The sequence below is a fragment of the Elgaria multicarinata genome, chromosome 5, assembly GCF_023053635.1.
Source record: "Elgaria multicarinata webbii isolate HBS135686 ecotype San Diego chromosome 5, rElgMul1.1.pri, whole genome shotgun sequence".
Lineage (NCBI taxonomy): Eukaryota > Metazoa > Chordata > Lepidosauria > Squamata > Anguidae > Elgaria > Elgaria multicarinata.
In genome coordinates this window covers 137816097-137831678 of record NC_086175.1, presented here as the reverse complement: position 1 = coordinate 137831678, position 15582 = coordinate 137816097, and the positions used below count along the sequence as shown (strand labels likewise).

Here is a 15582-nt window from a genome sequence, read left to right as displayed (position 1 = left end):
TAAGCCATCCGGAAGCCGTGGGCTGTTGCAGGGTTGTGGGATGGCTTGTCAAGCAACGAATCACCCTTGCCGGGTTTGCACTATAAGGCAAGCTGTGCCAGCAAGGGCAATTATGCAATCCCCACCCCCATCCCCGGCCACACCAGAGCACACGTGGCAGGGAAAGTCAGCCACTGTAGGCCCCGTCTTCTCGCTCATGGAATGTCTGCCCACCCTCCCACTCTCTCACATGCACTTCATGCCCTGCAGAAGAGGCCCACAACATTCTGCCTCACAGTAAGAGCAGCTCCGTGGAGCAGGGCTCCCTCTGCTCCGGAATAATCTCTCCCGTGGGAGCGGTGCTGTGAACGTCCTTGCTGCCACGTCAGACCAACCAAAGAGACCGGCCTGCCAGTCACTTAGCGTGCCACGTCCACGGGTGCTGTTGCTGCTGCTGTCCCACCTGCGTTTGCTAGTTTCGCATTTTCTGTCGTGGTTGCAAACTTGGGTGGGTTTCTTACGTCAGCTGTCCTGAACCTTTCAAAAGGCCAAGGGATAAAGCACATCCCTTCCCACCAAGCGGAAGCTTTTCCACGCTGATTTTCACACACTTGTGTCGGCACTTTGCCTCCCAAAGCTCAACATTTCATTTATTTTACTTTATTTAAACTTGCAACAAGAGGAACCACATTTTTAAAAAAAAGGCAGGTGGAGGAGGAAAGAAAGAGGCGTTCAGTAAAATGCTTATAAACATTTTTTATTATTTTTCTTAGAAAGTATTTCCAGAAAACAGACAAAATAATCTGGATCATTTATTTATACTTTTAATAATAAAAACCTTTACATACTTCTCATGCGTAACCACTTCGCTGGTACTCCCAATACACACACGCACGCACACACAAACACGCGCCCCCTCAGGAGCAAATGGCCTGTCGCAAGCCTGCGTCCGCACTACTGGCCCCGGGGAAGGGCAGCCGGCCCGGCCCCGGGGAAGGGCAGCCGGCCCGGCCCCAGCGCTTGCCGGCCCTCCAAGGTTCGGGCGTGATGGCGCGCGCCGGGGCTCCAGCGCCTTCCGGCCACTTGCTCGCTGGACAGTCTCATGCCTGGACATCCCTGGCAAACAGGCCAACGCCACTACTTTGAACTGGTTGGTCTGAGGGCGGCACCCGCTCTCGCAGCAGGCACAAGCCCTGGGGAGGCTCGCCCGCTCTGCCTCCCACGGCTGCTTGGAGAACGAGAGCAGCTCAGTTTAGGAACAACCGAGGCCTCCGACAGCCAGACAAGGAGGGAGGCAGGGGAAGGGCCAAGGCCAAGGGCAGGCGCCTCCAGCCCCCACCTGCAAGGAGCACCCCCCCCCCGAGGAAAGCCAGCTGCAGAGGAGGCTGACTTGGGTCAACCAACGGCTGCATTTCCAGGCAAAGGTTGTCGGCGGTGCTGTGGGGAGAGCCCTTGGCATGCCTTGAGCTACGAACGCGGCACTCGGGGCATGTGCTCTCCCTTCCAAAAGCCAAGCAGCACAACGCAGATCTGACCAGCCCCCCCCCACGCCCCCCCCCCCATGCCAGAGCCACCGCTGCTCCAGCACCCCCCAAGCTGAGCAGGTCACTCTCGAAGCCTCTCGCTCCCAAAACAGACCCTCTGCCTAAACCCAACTCGAGCGGACCGTTCCCTGGCTTTTTGTCAACCGCTTGAGATCCGGAAGGCGATCCGTCCTGGGCCTTGTTCCCTGCCTGCTGTCCAGTCAGGCGGCGGCGGCGACGATGACGACAAGAGCAGGGCTTCTGCAGCAGGAGAGGCTTTATTGACATTACGAAGCACGCGTCTGTCGGTGGGCGGGCGGGCGTGGGCGTGCCAAAGCCAGGCCTGAGTCTTCACGCTCCGCCCGTGTGGTCTCCTGCCCTCCGGGAGTAGCCATGCAGCATCCTGCATGGTAGGAAACAGTCCTGCATCGCTTGAAGAGTGCTGCAGAGGGGTTGGGGGGGCAGCGGCTTGGCCCCGAAAGCCAGGGCCGGAGGGCTCGCGAGCGGCTCAGCGGCGGCCGGCCAGCCTCACTGCGCCGCCACCGTCAGTTCCCGCAGGTAGGACTGCGTGAGGCCGCGGAGCTCCTCCAGCGCGTAGTCCTCCGGCATGGGGAGCCGGCCGATGTGGGGGGCCAGCAGGCGCAGCGGCACCCTCTGCACGTCGGGGGCGCCGGAAACCGACTCCGGAGGGTGCTGCAGGCTCAACACCGCGCGCAAGAGGTCCGCGTTGCGCTTCGCCATTTCTGAGGAGAGAGAAGAGCGCAAGAAGCCCCGGCGTCAGCCACGCGGGGGGGGGGGGGGAGGCCACGCTTCGCCAACTGCCCACAGCGCTTCCGCTCTGGGGCGGCACAGAAAGGGAAGACCTACGTGGGATTCCTACCTGCCTTCCCAAGGACCGTGGGCACGGCAGCGGCAGTCTGGAATCAAACCCGAACCCTCTCGGACAGAATAAGGAAGGCTTTCGCAAACGGGGATTGATCAGAAGGCTTTAAAGCACTTCGGAGCGTTTAGTGTTCTATTCTGGACGTCTACATTTATGATAACCACCACAAAAAAGCACACGGATGGTCTAGTCGAGGATGCATTCCTGGCTGAGCTTAGATTAAAAGTGTACAGATTGCTTTGCTGGATGGGGCCAAAAGATTGACTGAATCTCCAACCAGGGCCAGCCCCTAAGACAGCTCATACAAAGGCCTGAAGGGGGCGCGTCCTGCCTACGGGGAAGGACATGGGCACAGCCGAGCGGCAGCGTCCCCCCCCCCCCCCCGCTTCACACACGACGGGGCTCAGGTCCCATCCCCGCCAGGCCTGGGAGACACTCCTGAAGGGAGAGGGCTGCTGGCAGTCAGTGTCACCACTACCGGGCTAGAGGGAGCCACGGTCTGACTCGCTCTAAGGCACTCGGCCGAAGTGACGTGGCTGTGAAAGTGGCTTACAGGAAGATTATCCCCCAGCGGAACCTCTGGCCCTCAAATCTCTAGGTGGGGGGAAGGGACCTGAGAGCTGCGGCTGGAGAGCGGCAGGGTGGCAGAGAGGCACCCCACCCCCCACCCCCAAAAGCCCTGCCAGGGAGGCGGCTCACGGAGAGCACAATCCAGCCGCCTCGCTCTAAATCTGCGTTTCACCGCAGCACCAGGGACCGGACACCACCGCAACCCCCCCCCCCAACGTGAGCCCAGGGCTCTACCCTAACCCCACATCACAAAAAAAGCCCTCTCTAGCGTGCTGCGTTTCATTGGCTGACTTTTATTTATATATGAGCCACGGTGAGGGCTGCAGAGTCATGTTGCAGAAGAGAGGGTGGGTTTTTTTGGGGGCCCCCCAAAGCAAAACTGTATCTCCTGTGGGGGGGGGCTCCCCCCCCTCAACCTTACCAGACTGAGCCAATCGGTCCCTGGCATTACGACACTGGACCAGCTCTATCCTGCTGCAGAGCGAAATCACTTTGGTGTGCAGCTCCTCCAGCTCGTACCCAGAACAATCCAGCTGAAAGGCAACCCAGGAGAGAGGAAACACGTCACTGGCTGGGAATGGAGGGCAGCCCCACGGGCAGGAGGGGCAGGAAGCCAAGAGGCCTTTGGCTGCTGGCGAGTACAGCTCCCTAAGGCAGCCTTCCTCAACCTGGGGCGCTCCAGATGTGTTGGACTACAACTCCCAGAATGCCCCCTGGCTGGGGCATTCTGGGAGATGCAGTCCAACACATCTGGAGCGCCCCAGGTTGAGGAAGGCTGCCCTAAGGCAAGCCGCGGCCGGGGACGAAATCCCAAGACGCAGGGGGGCTCAGGGGTGGATGACAAAGCCCCCGTTTATTCTCACACACCCTTTGGAGCTCTCCCCTCGCCTGGAGACTCCACAGGCCACAGTAATGGGGAGTTTAACCGCGTGCCTATAGGTAGGGTGACCCTATGGAAAGGAGGACCGGGCTCCTGTGCCTTTTGACAGTTGCAGAGAGAAGGGGATTCCAGCAGGTGTCCTTTGTATGCATGCAGCACCTGGGGAAAGTTAAAGCCGCAGGAGCCCTGCCCTCCAGTGGCCAGACAGGAAAGGGGGCAGGGCTCCTGCAGCTTTAAATGCTGTGATGAGGAGGGGATTCCACCAGGTGCTGCATGCATACCAATGACACCTGCTGAAATTCCCTTTTCTGTACAGCTGTTAAAGTTACAGGAGTCCCGTCCTCCTTTCCATAGGGTCACCCTACCCATGTCCACACTCCTGAGCAGCATTAAGGGACCCTGTCAGCCCCTCGTGAGGTGCTTTGCTCCCCCCCTCCCCTCTGCATTCGGGCCAGAGGAGGAGACTTCAGCAATCGCCTATGAATCCCTTCAATGCAGCAGCGTCCACAGGGGTGGGTGGGACGGGACGAAGGGCCTGAGGTAAAGGGGCTGCCCCTGCTCTCCCCATGGGGAGTAGGTCACAGCATGCCCGAATCCAAGCAGATGGAAGCACCTGGGCCAGAGGAGGGCGCGGGGACAGGTGACACCTTCTCTTGGCACGGCCAGCGAAACTCCGCTCTCTCAGCGCTATGGCCTAGGCAGCGAGGATGCCAGGAGAACATGGCCAGCCAGGCCTCCCCCGATCTGTTAGGCTCCTTATTAAAACATAGCGAGCCTCTTGCCGCGAGGACATTCAAATGCACCGCCAGCCCAACGTCTACATTCCAAACCCGTGTTTCCCGGCTGTGCCAGCGGGCTCAGGGTGAGAAGGAGAGCAGAGCTACTACCCCCAAGAGGGAGAGAGAGCGTTCTCTGGGGGGGCGCAGGCCGCACCCTGGGCTGGGGGCTACCTGCTGAATCTTGCTGAGCTTCTCAATGACTTGGATGTAGTCCAAGAAAACCAGCCCGGCCGTGTCCCAATCCTGGATGAGCGTGCTGCGCTCTGGGGCAGACAGGTCTTCTAAGAACCCCTTCAGGTAGGTGTAGTTTTCGTTAATGATGCAATCTGGAAGGCAGAAGAGTGAATAAAAGAGACTTATGGTGTCTGGTAGAAAGCTTGGTCAGCCAGAAAGGAGAGAAATGCTGACTCTCAACCAGGTGTGCCGAGATTTTTAAGGGCCGCAAATACAAGTTGGTGGCAGCGTCAATGCCAAGAATGGGATAAGCAACGTTCTGAAAGCCCCGGAATGAAGGGTGGCCAGGAAGCGAAAGCACGCCCCGGGGAAGGGCAGCGCCCAGCAGCAGCACTCTCCCGGAAAGAGGCACGGTGTTCCCCTCCCTTCCACACAGGGCTGGGAGCAGTTGTTCTGTTAGGAGTCCCCCAAGCCTCTGTGAGACACACAAAGGCTCAGTTCAGACAACACGATTCTCAACGGTGCTTCTGTAGCTTTTACACCACCGGTGAGAAATGTGTTATCTGGCAGGAAAACTCCACTCAATGGGGAAGGTTTTTTTTTGGGGGGGGGACGACTTTGCATTGCTGCTGTTTTTATCTGGTTGAGCTTTTATATTGTATTTTATATTATGGTTTTATACTGTTGTTTTATACTTTGAATGTTTTTAATTTTTGTGAACCGCCCAGAGAGCTCCGGCTATTGGGCGGTATAGAAATGCAATAAATAAATAAATAAATAAATAAATAAAACATTCCACGCTGAATGTCCACGCTGTGCAGAGGAGGAGAGATGGAGGGGAGACATGAGAGCACTCTTCAAATACTTAAAAGGTTGTCCCACAGAGGAGGGCCAGGATCTCTTCTCGATCCTCCCAGAGTGCAGGACACGGAATAACGGGCTCAAGTGACAGGAAGCCAGATTCCAGCTGGACATCAGGAAAAACTTCCTGACTGTTAGAGCAGTACGACAATGGAATCAGTGACCTAGGGAGGTTGTGGGGTCTCCCACCCTAGAGGCCTTCAAGAGGCAGCTGGACAACCATCTGTTGGGGATGCTTTAGGGTGGATTCCTGCATTGAGCAGGGGGTTGGACTGGATGGCCTTGGAGGCCCCTTCCAACTCTGCTATTCTGTGATTCTATGTTGTGTGGAGGGCTCCATGGAGCTTCCCATTGCGTTGAGTGGACTTTTCCCACCGGCTACAGAGTTTCCTGGCAAGAGCAGTGAAAGAAGTGAGTGGCGCTCTAGGAGAGCTGCCAGGATTCTTTTTTTGCAGCAATGGCTGATGGGATACCATTGGGAGGACCAGGAGAGGAACTGTGAATCAAACCTCATGATGGATTTCACTCAACCCCACGGGAGCCCACAGTCACACAACGGTGGAGTTAGAACATAACCCTCTAAAAACTCAGCCGCTGAGTGGAGTTTTCACACTGCGTTATAGAACCACAGACTAGTAGAGTTGGAAGGGGCCTCTAAGGCCATCGAGTCCAACCCCCTGCTCAATGCAGGGATCCACCTTACAGCACTGACTAACGTGTGGTCTGAACTGAGCCTCCGTCCTGTTGGAGAACCAGCCGGCGGGCCGTACCTGAAGCCAAGTGCCTGATGACCAGCCTGTGGCACGGGTTCCAGTGTCCCGCCTTGAACAAATGGAGGGCCTCCTTGTGCCGGTCGCCCTCCATCCTGGCCCGCGTGGCCTTGGCTTCATGAATCCATTCCGGTGGCACACACAGCTTCTCCGTGAGGAAGGCTTCCTTCTCCCAGGACTCCGGGGTCTCCAACGGTTTGCAGTGACGGCTCAGCAGTTCACGCACGGCCCTCTCACGCATCCTAGGAAGAAGAGGGGGAGAGCTCTTTGTATAGCTTAAACCATCGCACCACGGCTCTAAATACACGAGCCAGGAAAACAGTTCCAAATGCTGGGGAGGGCAGGGCAGGGGGAGGTTGCTGTTTGTACGGATTTCCTTTTTCTTTGAAATATCTAGAAGCCCCAGGGCAGGGTCTGAAAGAAGGTTTCCACGCAGACCCCAAAACGCAAGCGGAAGCAGAGCCTCTGCTTGGAGTGCGGAAGGCCCCAACTGGCTCCGCTGTAGCTGGCAACTCCTGCGCAGCAGGGCTGGCAAAGGGCGCTCTCTGCCTGAGGAGCTAGGGGCCCCGGCCTCTGCCGCACGCAGCCTTGTAGGGCCACGCGGCCCCAAGTTCTCCTGCAAGTGTGAACTTCCCTTCCTGAGCCTGTGAATAGCTAGCATGGAAACAAAACCCTAAAAATTTAGGAAAGTAACTTCATTTCCCCCAAAGTTGCCGAGTTTAGTCTAACCGCAGAAGCTGGATTTCTAACACAGAGTCTTCAAGAGCCATAGGGATGGTGCCATTCAATGAGAGTTGCAAATCACCCAGAGAGCTTCGGTTATCAGATGGTATAGAAATAGAGAAGATGAATGACATGAGCGGGCAGCGTCCCGCCCTGCTTCCGCTGCGGGTCAGTGGGGAGAAGCTCTCTGAGCAGCTGCACCAGGCGTCGAACGGCAGGGCCAGACGCAGGCGCTCGCTCGGCACTTACTGTGCACTGGGCGTGTGGAGCAGGACAAACACCGCCCACTCCCACAAGCCCTCGCTCTCCAGCTGGGCGGCATAGCTGGCATTCAGCACGCCCTGGCACTGCTCGGACAGGTGGGTGTAGTTCAAGGCCCGCAGCACTTCCCACAGGTGCCAGCTGAGACGGTGGTCCAAGGGGTCGGCTGTTATGCTCCGGGGGTCAAGCAGCTGATGCAGGTCGTAGCACCTGCAAGGGAAGAGGAGTCAGGGGACAGCGTGAAGCTCTCTGGAGGCCGTGGCGCCGCTCGGGGTCTTTCCAAGGAAGCGGACGGGCTTGGAAGTGCCGTCCCGCCTGGCAAATCAGGACAAGCGGCAGTTCAGGAGACGGGCAGCATTGCCCAACACAATGACAGCCACGTTTTGGCCCTCTTCCGTCACTTCTCTCTCCACCCCCACCCACCCCTTTGGTGCAGAATTTAACGGCTCAGCCAATATTTTTGGCTGGAATGCAATAGACACAACTTTACAAACTGGGACCACAAGTAATTGGTTGGGGACGGAGACCGGGGGGTGGGGGGTGGGTGGAGAGAAGAAAAACGAAAAACGAACCCCCCTACCCCCACCCCAGCTTTTTCTCTCCCTCTCTACGATGTATAGAATAATTTTGGCCAGGGGTCTCGGGCGGTTTCAGGCTCTCTCCCACACTCTTAGTGAAAAAGTTTATACACTTATTATTCATGTATTTTTGCATGCCTGAGGAATCCCCCAAGTGTGCGCTGCCTGTGGCTGGCCACGTTTTGTAGCACGATCTTTGCAGCATTCACAAGCATGCCGGTAAACCGCCCAGAGAACTTCGGCCACGGGGCGGTATATCAATTTAATAAATTAATAAGTAAATAAAGCAGGGAAGAACTTTTCGGAGGGCTAGCCTCGGAGTAGTCCGTGGCAGTATCACGTGGCACTTTAAAGGCTAACAGATCCATTGTGGCGGAAGCTTTGTGGACGAGAGCCCACTTCATCAGAGGCGGGGTGGGTGGGGGTGGGGTGGGGGGAAAGGAGGAAAGAAGTTACCTATCACTGTACAGTTTTAACAGGTGAAAGCACACGTCCCGCAGCGGGTGTTGTGAATCGCCTTCCTCAATTACGCAGCCTGAGCCTTCTAGATACGGAGGCAGCGGAGAACAGGCATACTTATCGCACTCCGAGGAATCCTGAGGGATGCAATACCGATGGGTGAAATGCAGCAGCAGCAAGAGCCACAAAGGGCCCTCCTCCTACCGTACGTCAACTCTGGGGAACTGCCCAGAGGGTTTCGGCTATGGGGCAGCACAGAAATAAAGTAACAGGAAATGAACGGACCCACCTACGCCTTGGGGCTGTGGAGAGCCTTAGGGCCTTCCAGGAAGAAATCAGGAGAAACTGGAAATGAGCCATGAGCGCACAAAGCACCGGGGGGGGGGGGGGCAGAAGCCGTGGGGCGCTTCCGCAAGGGACGGCCGTGCCTTTCCATTTCCTGCGTGTTACTCCTGAATCTCGTGAATGCGATATAGAAGGCGAAGCCTGGGTGACCATAGCTTTTTCCTCTTATTTACACATACAAGAATTCAAAACACTTTTTAGCATTGAAAAACACACAGTTTCAGAACATAATCCAGATCAGCCTTCCTCAACCTGGGGCGCTCCAGATGTGTTGGACTACAACTCCCAAAATGCCCCAGCCATTCTGGGAGTTGCAATCCAACACATCTGGAGCGCCCCAGGTTGAGGAAGGCTGATCCAGATGATTCTGGGGTTTTACAAGGAGAGGCAAAAACACTCCTGAATGACAAAACCTCGCCGAAAGCAGGTTGTAGGCTTCAGTGGTGTGTGCAGAAGAGCAATGGCAAAGCAGCAAATGCACCGAATATCACGTCCTGCTGCACCACCACTTTTCCAGAGGCAGCAGCAGACAGGACCGGACCAGTTCTATTGAGCGGGCTCAAGGCCCAGAGGCCCTGGCTGAGCAAATTCCCTTTTTAACAGGCCTCAGCCCATTTTTCATTTCTGGTGGAACATGGAAACTGTCATATAGCACCACTCTGCTGCTAAGATCATCTTCTTGGCTCACCGCTCTGACCATGTCACTCCACTTCTGAAATCTCTTCATTGGCTTCCAATTCACTTCAGAATCCAATATAAACTTCTCCTGTTGACCTACAAAGCTTTTCACGGTCTAGCTCCTTCCTATCTCTCCTCTCTCATCTCACACTATTGCCCCGCTCGTGCTCTCCGCTCCTCTGAGGCCATGTTTCTCGCCTGCCCAAGGGCCTCTACTTCCCTTGCTCGGCTTCGTCCATTTTCGTCTGCTGCCCCTTACGCCTGGAACGCTCTTCCAGAACATTTGAGAACTACAAGTTCAATCGCAGCTTTTAAAGCTCAGCTAAAAACTTTTCTTTTTCCTAAAGCTTTTAAAACTTGATTTTATTCTGACTTTTTACTGCCTGTTTGGTGCATTATCTTCCCCTCCTTATTGCTTTATTATGATTTTATTAGAATGTAAGCCTATGCGGCAGGGTCTTGCTATTTATTGTTTTACTCTGTACAGCACCATGTACATTGATGGTGCTATATAAATAAATAAATAAATAAATAAATAAATAAATAATATATTGTGACAGGGACCATCAGAGCCTGCTTCTGTTGGAACCCGCCCCCAGGGCTAACACCTTCACCTTGTGGGGAAGAAGGAGCTGTTGGTTTGCCCCTCCATTGGGAGATGAGAGGACGGAGCAGGGCCTTCCCACCAGCCTGAACAGTCTCCTTAATTTCTTTTTATTTTCTCCCTCTTCCCTCCCCATCCACTTTTCCTTGTGTGTCGTGTCTTTTTTAGAATGTAAGCCTGACGGTAGGGACTGTCTTCTCTATTGATACATTGTAAGCCTCTCCGAGAGCCTTTTGGCTGAGGTGCGGGATAAAAATACTCTAAATAAATAAATAAAATAAGGCAATTTCAAGGATGAAATTATCTAGGAGTTTCCTGTAAGTCCTGTCTTCTTTTGATTTTTAACTCTTTTTAGAATCACGCTGAAGACTTTCAAACAGCAATACCCTAATTCTGACCTCAGATGCTGAGTGTTGACATAAATTGAGACAAAACAGGGCCAATGAGAAACAAGGGAGAGGTATTAAATGTTTAAATGCTTTAATATTGGAATATGTTTAATATACTTTTAACTCTTGTATATCTTTGTTTATAGATTTTTAATGCATAGGTTTTAAATTTTGTAATGCCGCCTTGAGGCCCAGCATAAAACAAAATAAATAAAATAAAATAAAATAAAATAATAATAGCTAGACCTACCTGGAACGCAGATTCATACATGCTGAGGGCCTTGGAAAGGGGCGCCGTGGAAGGAAGCAGGTACCAGAGGTGGATGCCAAGGGAACGCTTCCAGTCCAGCTGGGAACAGACGTTGACGCTTTGCCTCTCGGATAAAGGCCACACCTGCAGGAAGGGCAGCGCAAGGTTGGAGGCTGCGCCGCCAGACACAGCGGCCAACACAAGAAGGCAGCGCAAAGGAAGCGGGGTCCCCTGTACCAGGGGTTCAAGTCCACGCAGTGCTCGGGCGACAGACGTACTTCCTACGGGCAAGGAAGGAGGAAGCACACCAAAAGCAGACCTTCCCGGAGGAGGAGGAGGAAGAGGAGGAGGAGGAGGCTACCAGTAGGCCTGCATACACCAGTTGCTGGGGAACATGGGCTGGAAGATGCTGTTGCACTCATATACTGCTTACGGGTTGCCCTTGTGCAGCTGGTTGGACTTGGCGAACAGAACGCTGGACGAGATGGACCTTGGTCTGAGCCGGCATCAGGGCTCTTCTGGTTTCTGACGGACGTTCACGGATGCCCGGTCTAAGGAAAGGGGCCACCCACCTACACTCAAGGCCAAGCCCGGACGCGGCAACTTACCGGCTTGCCAGCTAGTAGTGCAAATATGCGCAGCCTTTCCTCCTGGATGAAGGCGTCTGCCTGGAGCTGCTGCCAGTCCGCGAGCTGCAAGGCAAGGAGCTCCCTGACCTCCTGGCTCCCTACCAGCTGGGAGAGCAGCAGAGCCAGCCTGTGGTCTCCTACAACAGAACAGCACAGCGTGTCAACCTCCGGCGCAGAGGAGACCAGCCCAACGGAGCGGGCCGTCTCGAGGTTCGTGCCACTTGGAGCGCTCTGGGTGAGGGGGAGCTTCACCGAGCCAACAGCGGGGAAACGTAGACGCCGGCACTCTAGCACATACCTAGGAGCCGTGAGATGACCCAACGCCCTTGCAGGCAAAGCCCACGTTCCATTACGGAGGAGAGAAAGGAACGGTTCTCAGGAAGGTTAACCCCAGGGATGTGACAGGTGATGCTAAACTGGCTGAAATTTACTTGGAAAGCGCTGCCTGCTGCCCTTTCTCAGCGTAAACTCAAGAGTGCCTGACTTGAGCCCATTATAAAGCACAGCTTTTTCTATGATAGCCGGGGAGCTTTGGCTATTGGGCGGTATAAATATGCAATAAAGGAATAAATAAATAGCCCATAAAGCAATTCAAGAAGCTGATTTAGCTGAACAGATCCCGCAAACCCCTCTTTTGATGCTTTTCTGGGGAGCAGCTAAAGCCAAGCTGGGCGTGGGGTCAAGAGCTTCCAAGGGGACTGTGCGTTTTCCTTCCTAACCAACTCCAGAGAAAACGGTGGGGGCGGAGTGCACAGAAGTCTCCCAAGCAACTGACAGAGGCACCTCCTCCTCTGTGCTTCCTTGAAGCAGGCTAGATATATAGCAAGATCCAGGCAAGGAGAGTCACTCTTGGTCTAGGAGTCGCAGGAAACGTTTGAGCACCTTCCTGCAAGCCAAGGCCTTTAGCTAACAAAACCCACTATCAAAGGCGCCGACTTCATTCACGAAATCGAGGTTGAGATTCCATCCGCTGCCCTCTCAAGCCAACCTGGCCGTATATCTTTCTGCGCACTGGGCACCCAAAGCCAGACCCGGGATCAAATGAAAAGGGATCAACTTACCGGACTGTTGTGCCAGCCTGCAAGCTTCGCCAATCTGCTTGCCAGTGAGGTAGCTGAAGACAGCCTCCGCGGGGTTGTCATTCTGGCTGAGCGAGACCTCGTCCTTGATGCGCTCAGCAGCTGCCTGCGACAGCCAGCGGGAGAAGGCCTTCCGGCGCTCCAGGGCGAGGATGTATTCGCCGGGCTCCTCTAAGCGGGCCTCCAACTCTTTCAAGTGGCCCCAGAGCGCCTCACACAAGGTCCACACCAAACACCAGTCCTTCACCACCGCTGAGAAGAGAGCACGGCCAGGTCAGCCCGGAGCGGTCCAGCAGGCCTGCCTCGGGCTGCCCCCCCAGCCGCCCCTTCTCACGCCTGGCGTTTCCCTCGGCCCTCCTGGTCATCATGCGGCATTTCTAGGGCGGGTTTGCTCTGTGGGCCCCTTCCTGCCGAGTAGCAGCACCCTGCTTGTGGGTTACGTGCTCTAATCTCCGGAAGGTTGGCGAATCCCTAGGCCCACCTAGTCACAGGTTCGAACAAGACGACCTCTGGCCTCCGAAAACCGACTGCACGGCGCTATTGCCTACAAATGGCTAACGGTTTAACAAATTGGTTTAGATCTACATTGTCTGTGGTTTTGTGTAAATGCTTTCCTTTTTGTGTTTCGCATAATGTGGTTTTCATGGTTTTTAACATCTGCAAACCGCCCAGAGCGCTTCGGTTACAGGGCGGTTTAAAAATGTAACAAACGAAATGAAAAGGCTGCAACGTATTCACTCAGTATTTTAACGCTTAATTTTAACTTAAATTTAAATTATACTGTTTTAACTCTGTATTTTAACCTTATATCAATTTTGCTGCGTGGTTTTATCCTGGTTGTGCTTTTTATATTGTATTTTGTATTTGTATTTTTAACTTGTTGGTTGTTTTATGATGGTTTTAATTTTTGTGAACCGCCCAGAGAGCTTCGGCTATTGGGCGGTATAAAAATGTAATAAATAAATAAATAAATAAAAAATATTTTGTGCAGATGCCAGAGCCCTCTTCTTTTGGGGCGTGACTATCTCTGTTTGCCAGTTCCTTGTCCAGCTGGTTGTCGCTTGTTCCCAGTATCCAACAACCAGTGGCTGAACCCTTCCGAGAACGCTTTGCTGTGTGGCTTCAGAAGAAGGAGGCCCTTTAGCCTGGGACTTGGAAGGAATTTAGGCAAAGGGTTCAACGCCTGTGTGTAGCATCGCGCTCTGGCAAAAGCTCTTATGTCAAAGAGAGAGAGAGAGAGAGAGAAACACTGGCCGGGTTCAGACACGGTGCGGCTCGCCATGGGCCACTGAGTCCTCCCCATGAGCCATGGCGCCTGTGGGCACCAGAGGCTGCCTATCTAACCCCCGAGAGGGGGGTTGCATATCCAACATGGCGGCCACAGCCCCACCCTGGGTTAAACCACCCGCGGTGGGCTGCCGTGTCATGAGAACGCTCTCACCGCGCCCGCCCCCCTGCCCCCCCTTGACAGGAGCTGGACCTGGCAGCGTGCAACGTTCCAGAGGCCGCCTCCCGCCCCCACGCCTTTGTCCGCCGTTCCCTTTCATGCTCACCGTCCCTTTCTTCTGGGTCTCCACCTGCCTCTGCAGCCCATCCAGCGTACTCGTGGATGGCTGCTACGCCCGGGTTGGGTGTCAGGAAGGGGCAGGGCTCGTCCATGTGGACAGTGCTGTGCTTCAGCTTGATCTCGAGTGGAATGAGGTACAAGTGCAGATTCCCGTTGGCGGCTTTTCCTTCCAAGCTCAGCTTCTCTACGTGAACCTTGAAGGGAGACTCTGAGAGCCTGTGAAGGCAGCAGGGACACAGGTCGGGGGGGGGGGGGTGAGCAGCGGCCCCGGCTACTACGGCTCCCTCGGCGCGACACAGAAAGAGGAGGGGGCGGCGGAGGAACCGGACCAGCCCTGCCTGCTTTGCAGAAGCCCTCTCAACTGACGCTCAGGCGGTGACAGCTGCCCGGACACATTCGCTGATGCCAGCAGTGGCAGCCCAGAGAGACGGACGTGCACAGCAGACTCTGGGGAAAAGCTTGGCGGAAAAGACCACCTTCGAGGGCGTCAGCAACTCCTTCCTACCCAAAGGCCTCTGTTGCAGTGAAACCGCGCTGGGAACAGGGCACCACAACTGCCAGCCAGCCAGAGGGGTGCTGTGCTGAAGAGGTCCGCCTCAAAATGGAGCGGACAGGCGGTTCTTTTTCAGTACAGCCCAACTCCAGAGCACACAAGGCTGCAGGGGGCCATGGCTTCCCACCCACCCTCGTCCGGGGGGGGGCTGATAAGAGAGTTTAGCCCCGCCTCTGCTGCAAGAGCTCACCACAAAACGCACTGTTCCAGAGAAACCAGAAAAAAACCCATCCCGTTTTTTGGCCTCCAGCCTGCCAACAGAGTTCACGCTGCGTATACTAGGTAATAATAATTTATTTAAATTTCACATCAAAAGAACACTGGGCTGTAGAAGTCTGACTCACTGTTTTGGAGCCACCGGTGCTGGCAAGAATCCAAACTCCATGGACTCACTGTGGGGATCTTCCAGCTCACTCGAGGTGCTCAACTGCTCTCCGCTGTGGACGAGAACCCAGTGGGGTCCCCAGCCGACGCGGAAGGAGCGCCCCATGAAGAGGGCCATGTCCTTCAGCAGCCGTCCTTTCCCGTACGTGACAGACTTCTCCAGCGGCACCAGCTCAGGGTGCCGGCGGACGCCCACTGTTTTCAGTGGGATGTCATGCGCTGGGCTGGGCACTGTGAACACGGGCGCCAGTGAAGGAAGGGCCGGCCAAGGTGGAGCGGGAAGAGCGCTGCCGAGCGAGGAAGTCCTTGGACTGCGCCGGTCCTGGAGCGATGCGCTTGAGAGGAGGAGAGAGCCGCTGGAGAGCCTCGACTGCAGCAACCCGCCAACTGAGGGCAGAAGAGGAAGGAAGGAAGGAAGGAAGGCCTTCGTTAGGGAAAACACACCCTTTAAGTAACTGCCTGACTGTGAGGGCAGCACGCCAATGGAACCAGTTTACCTAGGCAGGTGGTGGGCTCTCCCGCACTAGAAGCCTTCAAGAGGCAGCTGGACAACCACCTGTCAGGGATGCTTTAAGGCGGATTCCTGCATTGAGCAGGGGGTTGGACTCAATGACCTTAGAGACCCCTTCCAACTCTACCATTCTATGATTCTAAGGTTTGATCA

The 15582-nt window shown here is 55.1% G+C and overlaps 1 protein-coding gene across 3 annotated transcripts in view; it reads right to left on the bottom strand.

Annotated features, from left to right (window-relative positions):
• Positions 1–969: 969 nt before the first annotated feature.
• Positions 970–15582, bottom strand: part of NUP98 (nucleoporin 98 and 96 precursor) — a 63035-nt gene continuing 48422 nt past the window's right edge. For all 3 annotated transcript variants that reach the window (XM_063127351.1, XM_063127353.1, XM_063127352.1), the window contains 11 exons: positions 14879–15305; positions 13968–14197; positions 12397–12666; positions 11315–11472; positions 10707–10850; positions 8438–8577; positions 7392–7613; positions 6420–6661; positions 4786–4940; positions 3377–3488; positions 970–2245 (listed from right to left, as the gene is read on the bottom strand). In XM_063127351.1, the coding sequence (XP_062983421.1) occupies positions 2031–2245; positions 3377–3488; positions 4786–4940; positions 6420–6661; positions 7392–7613; positions 8438–8577; positions 10707–10850; positions 11315–11472; positions 12397–12666; positions 13968–14197; positions 14879–15305 (2315 nt within the window). In that variant the 3' untranslated portion in view covers positions 970–2030. The remainder of the gene's footprint in view (positions 2246–3376; positions 3489–4785; positions 4941–6419; positions 6662–7391; positions 7614–8437; positions 8578–10706; positions 10851–11314; positions 11473–12396; positions 12667–13967; positions 14198–14878; positions 15306–15582) is intronic.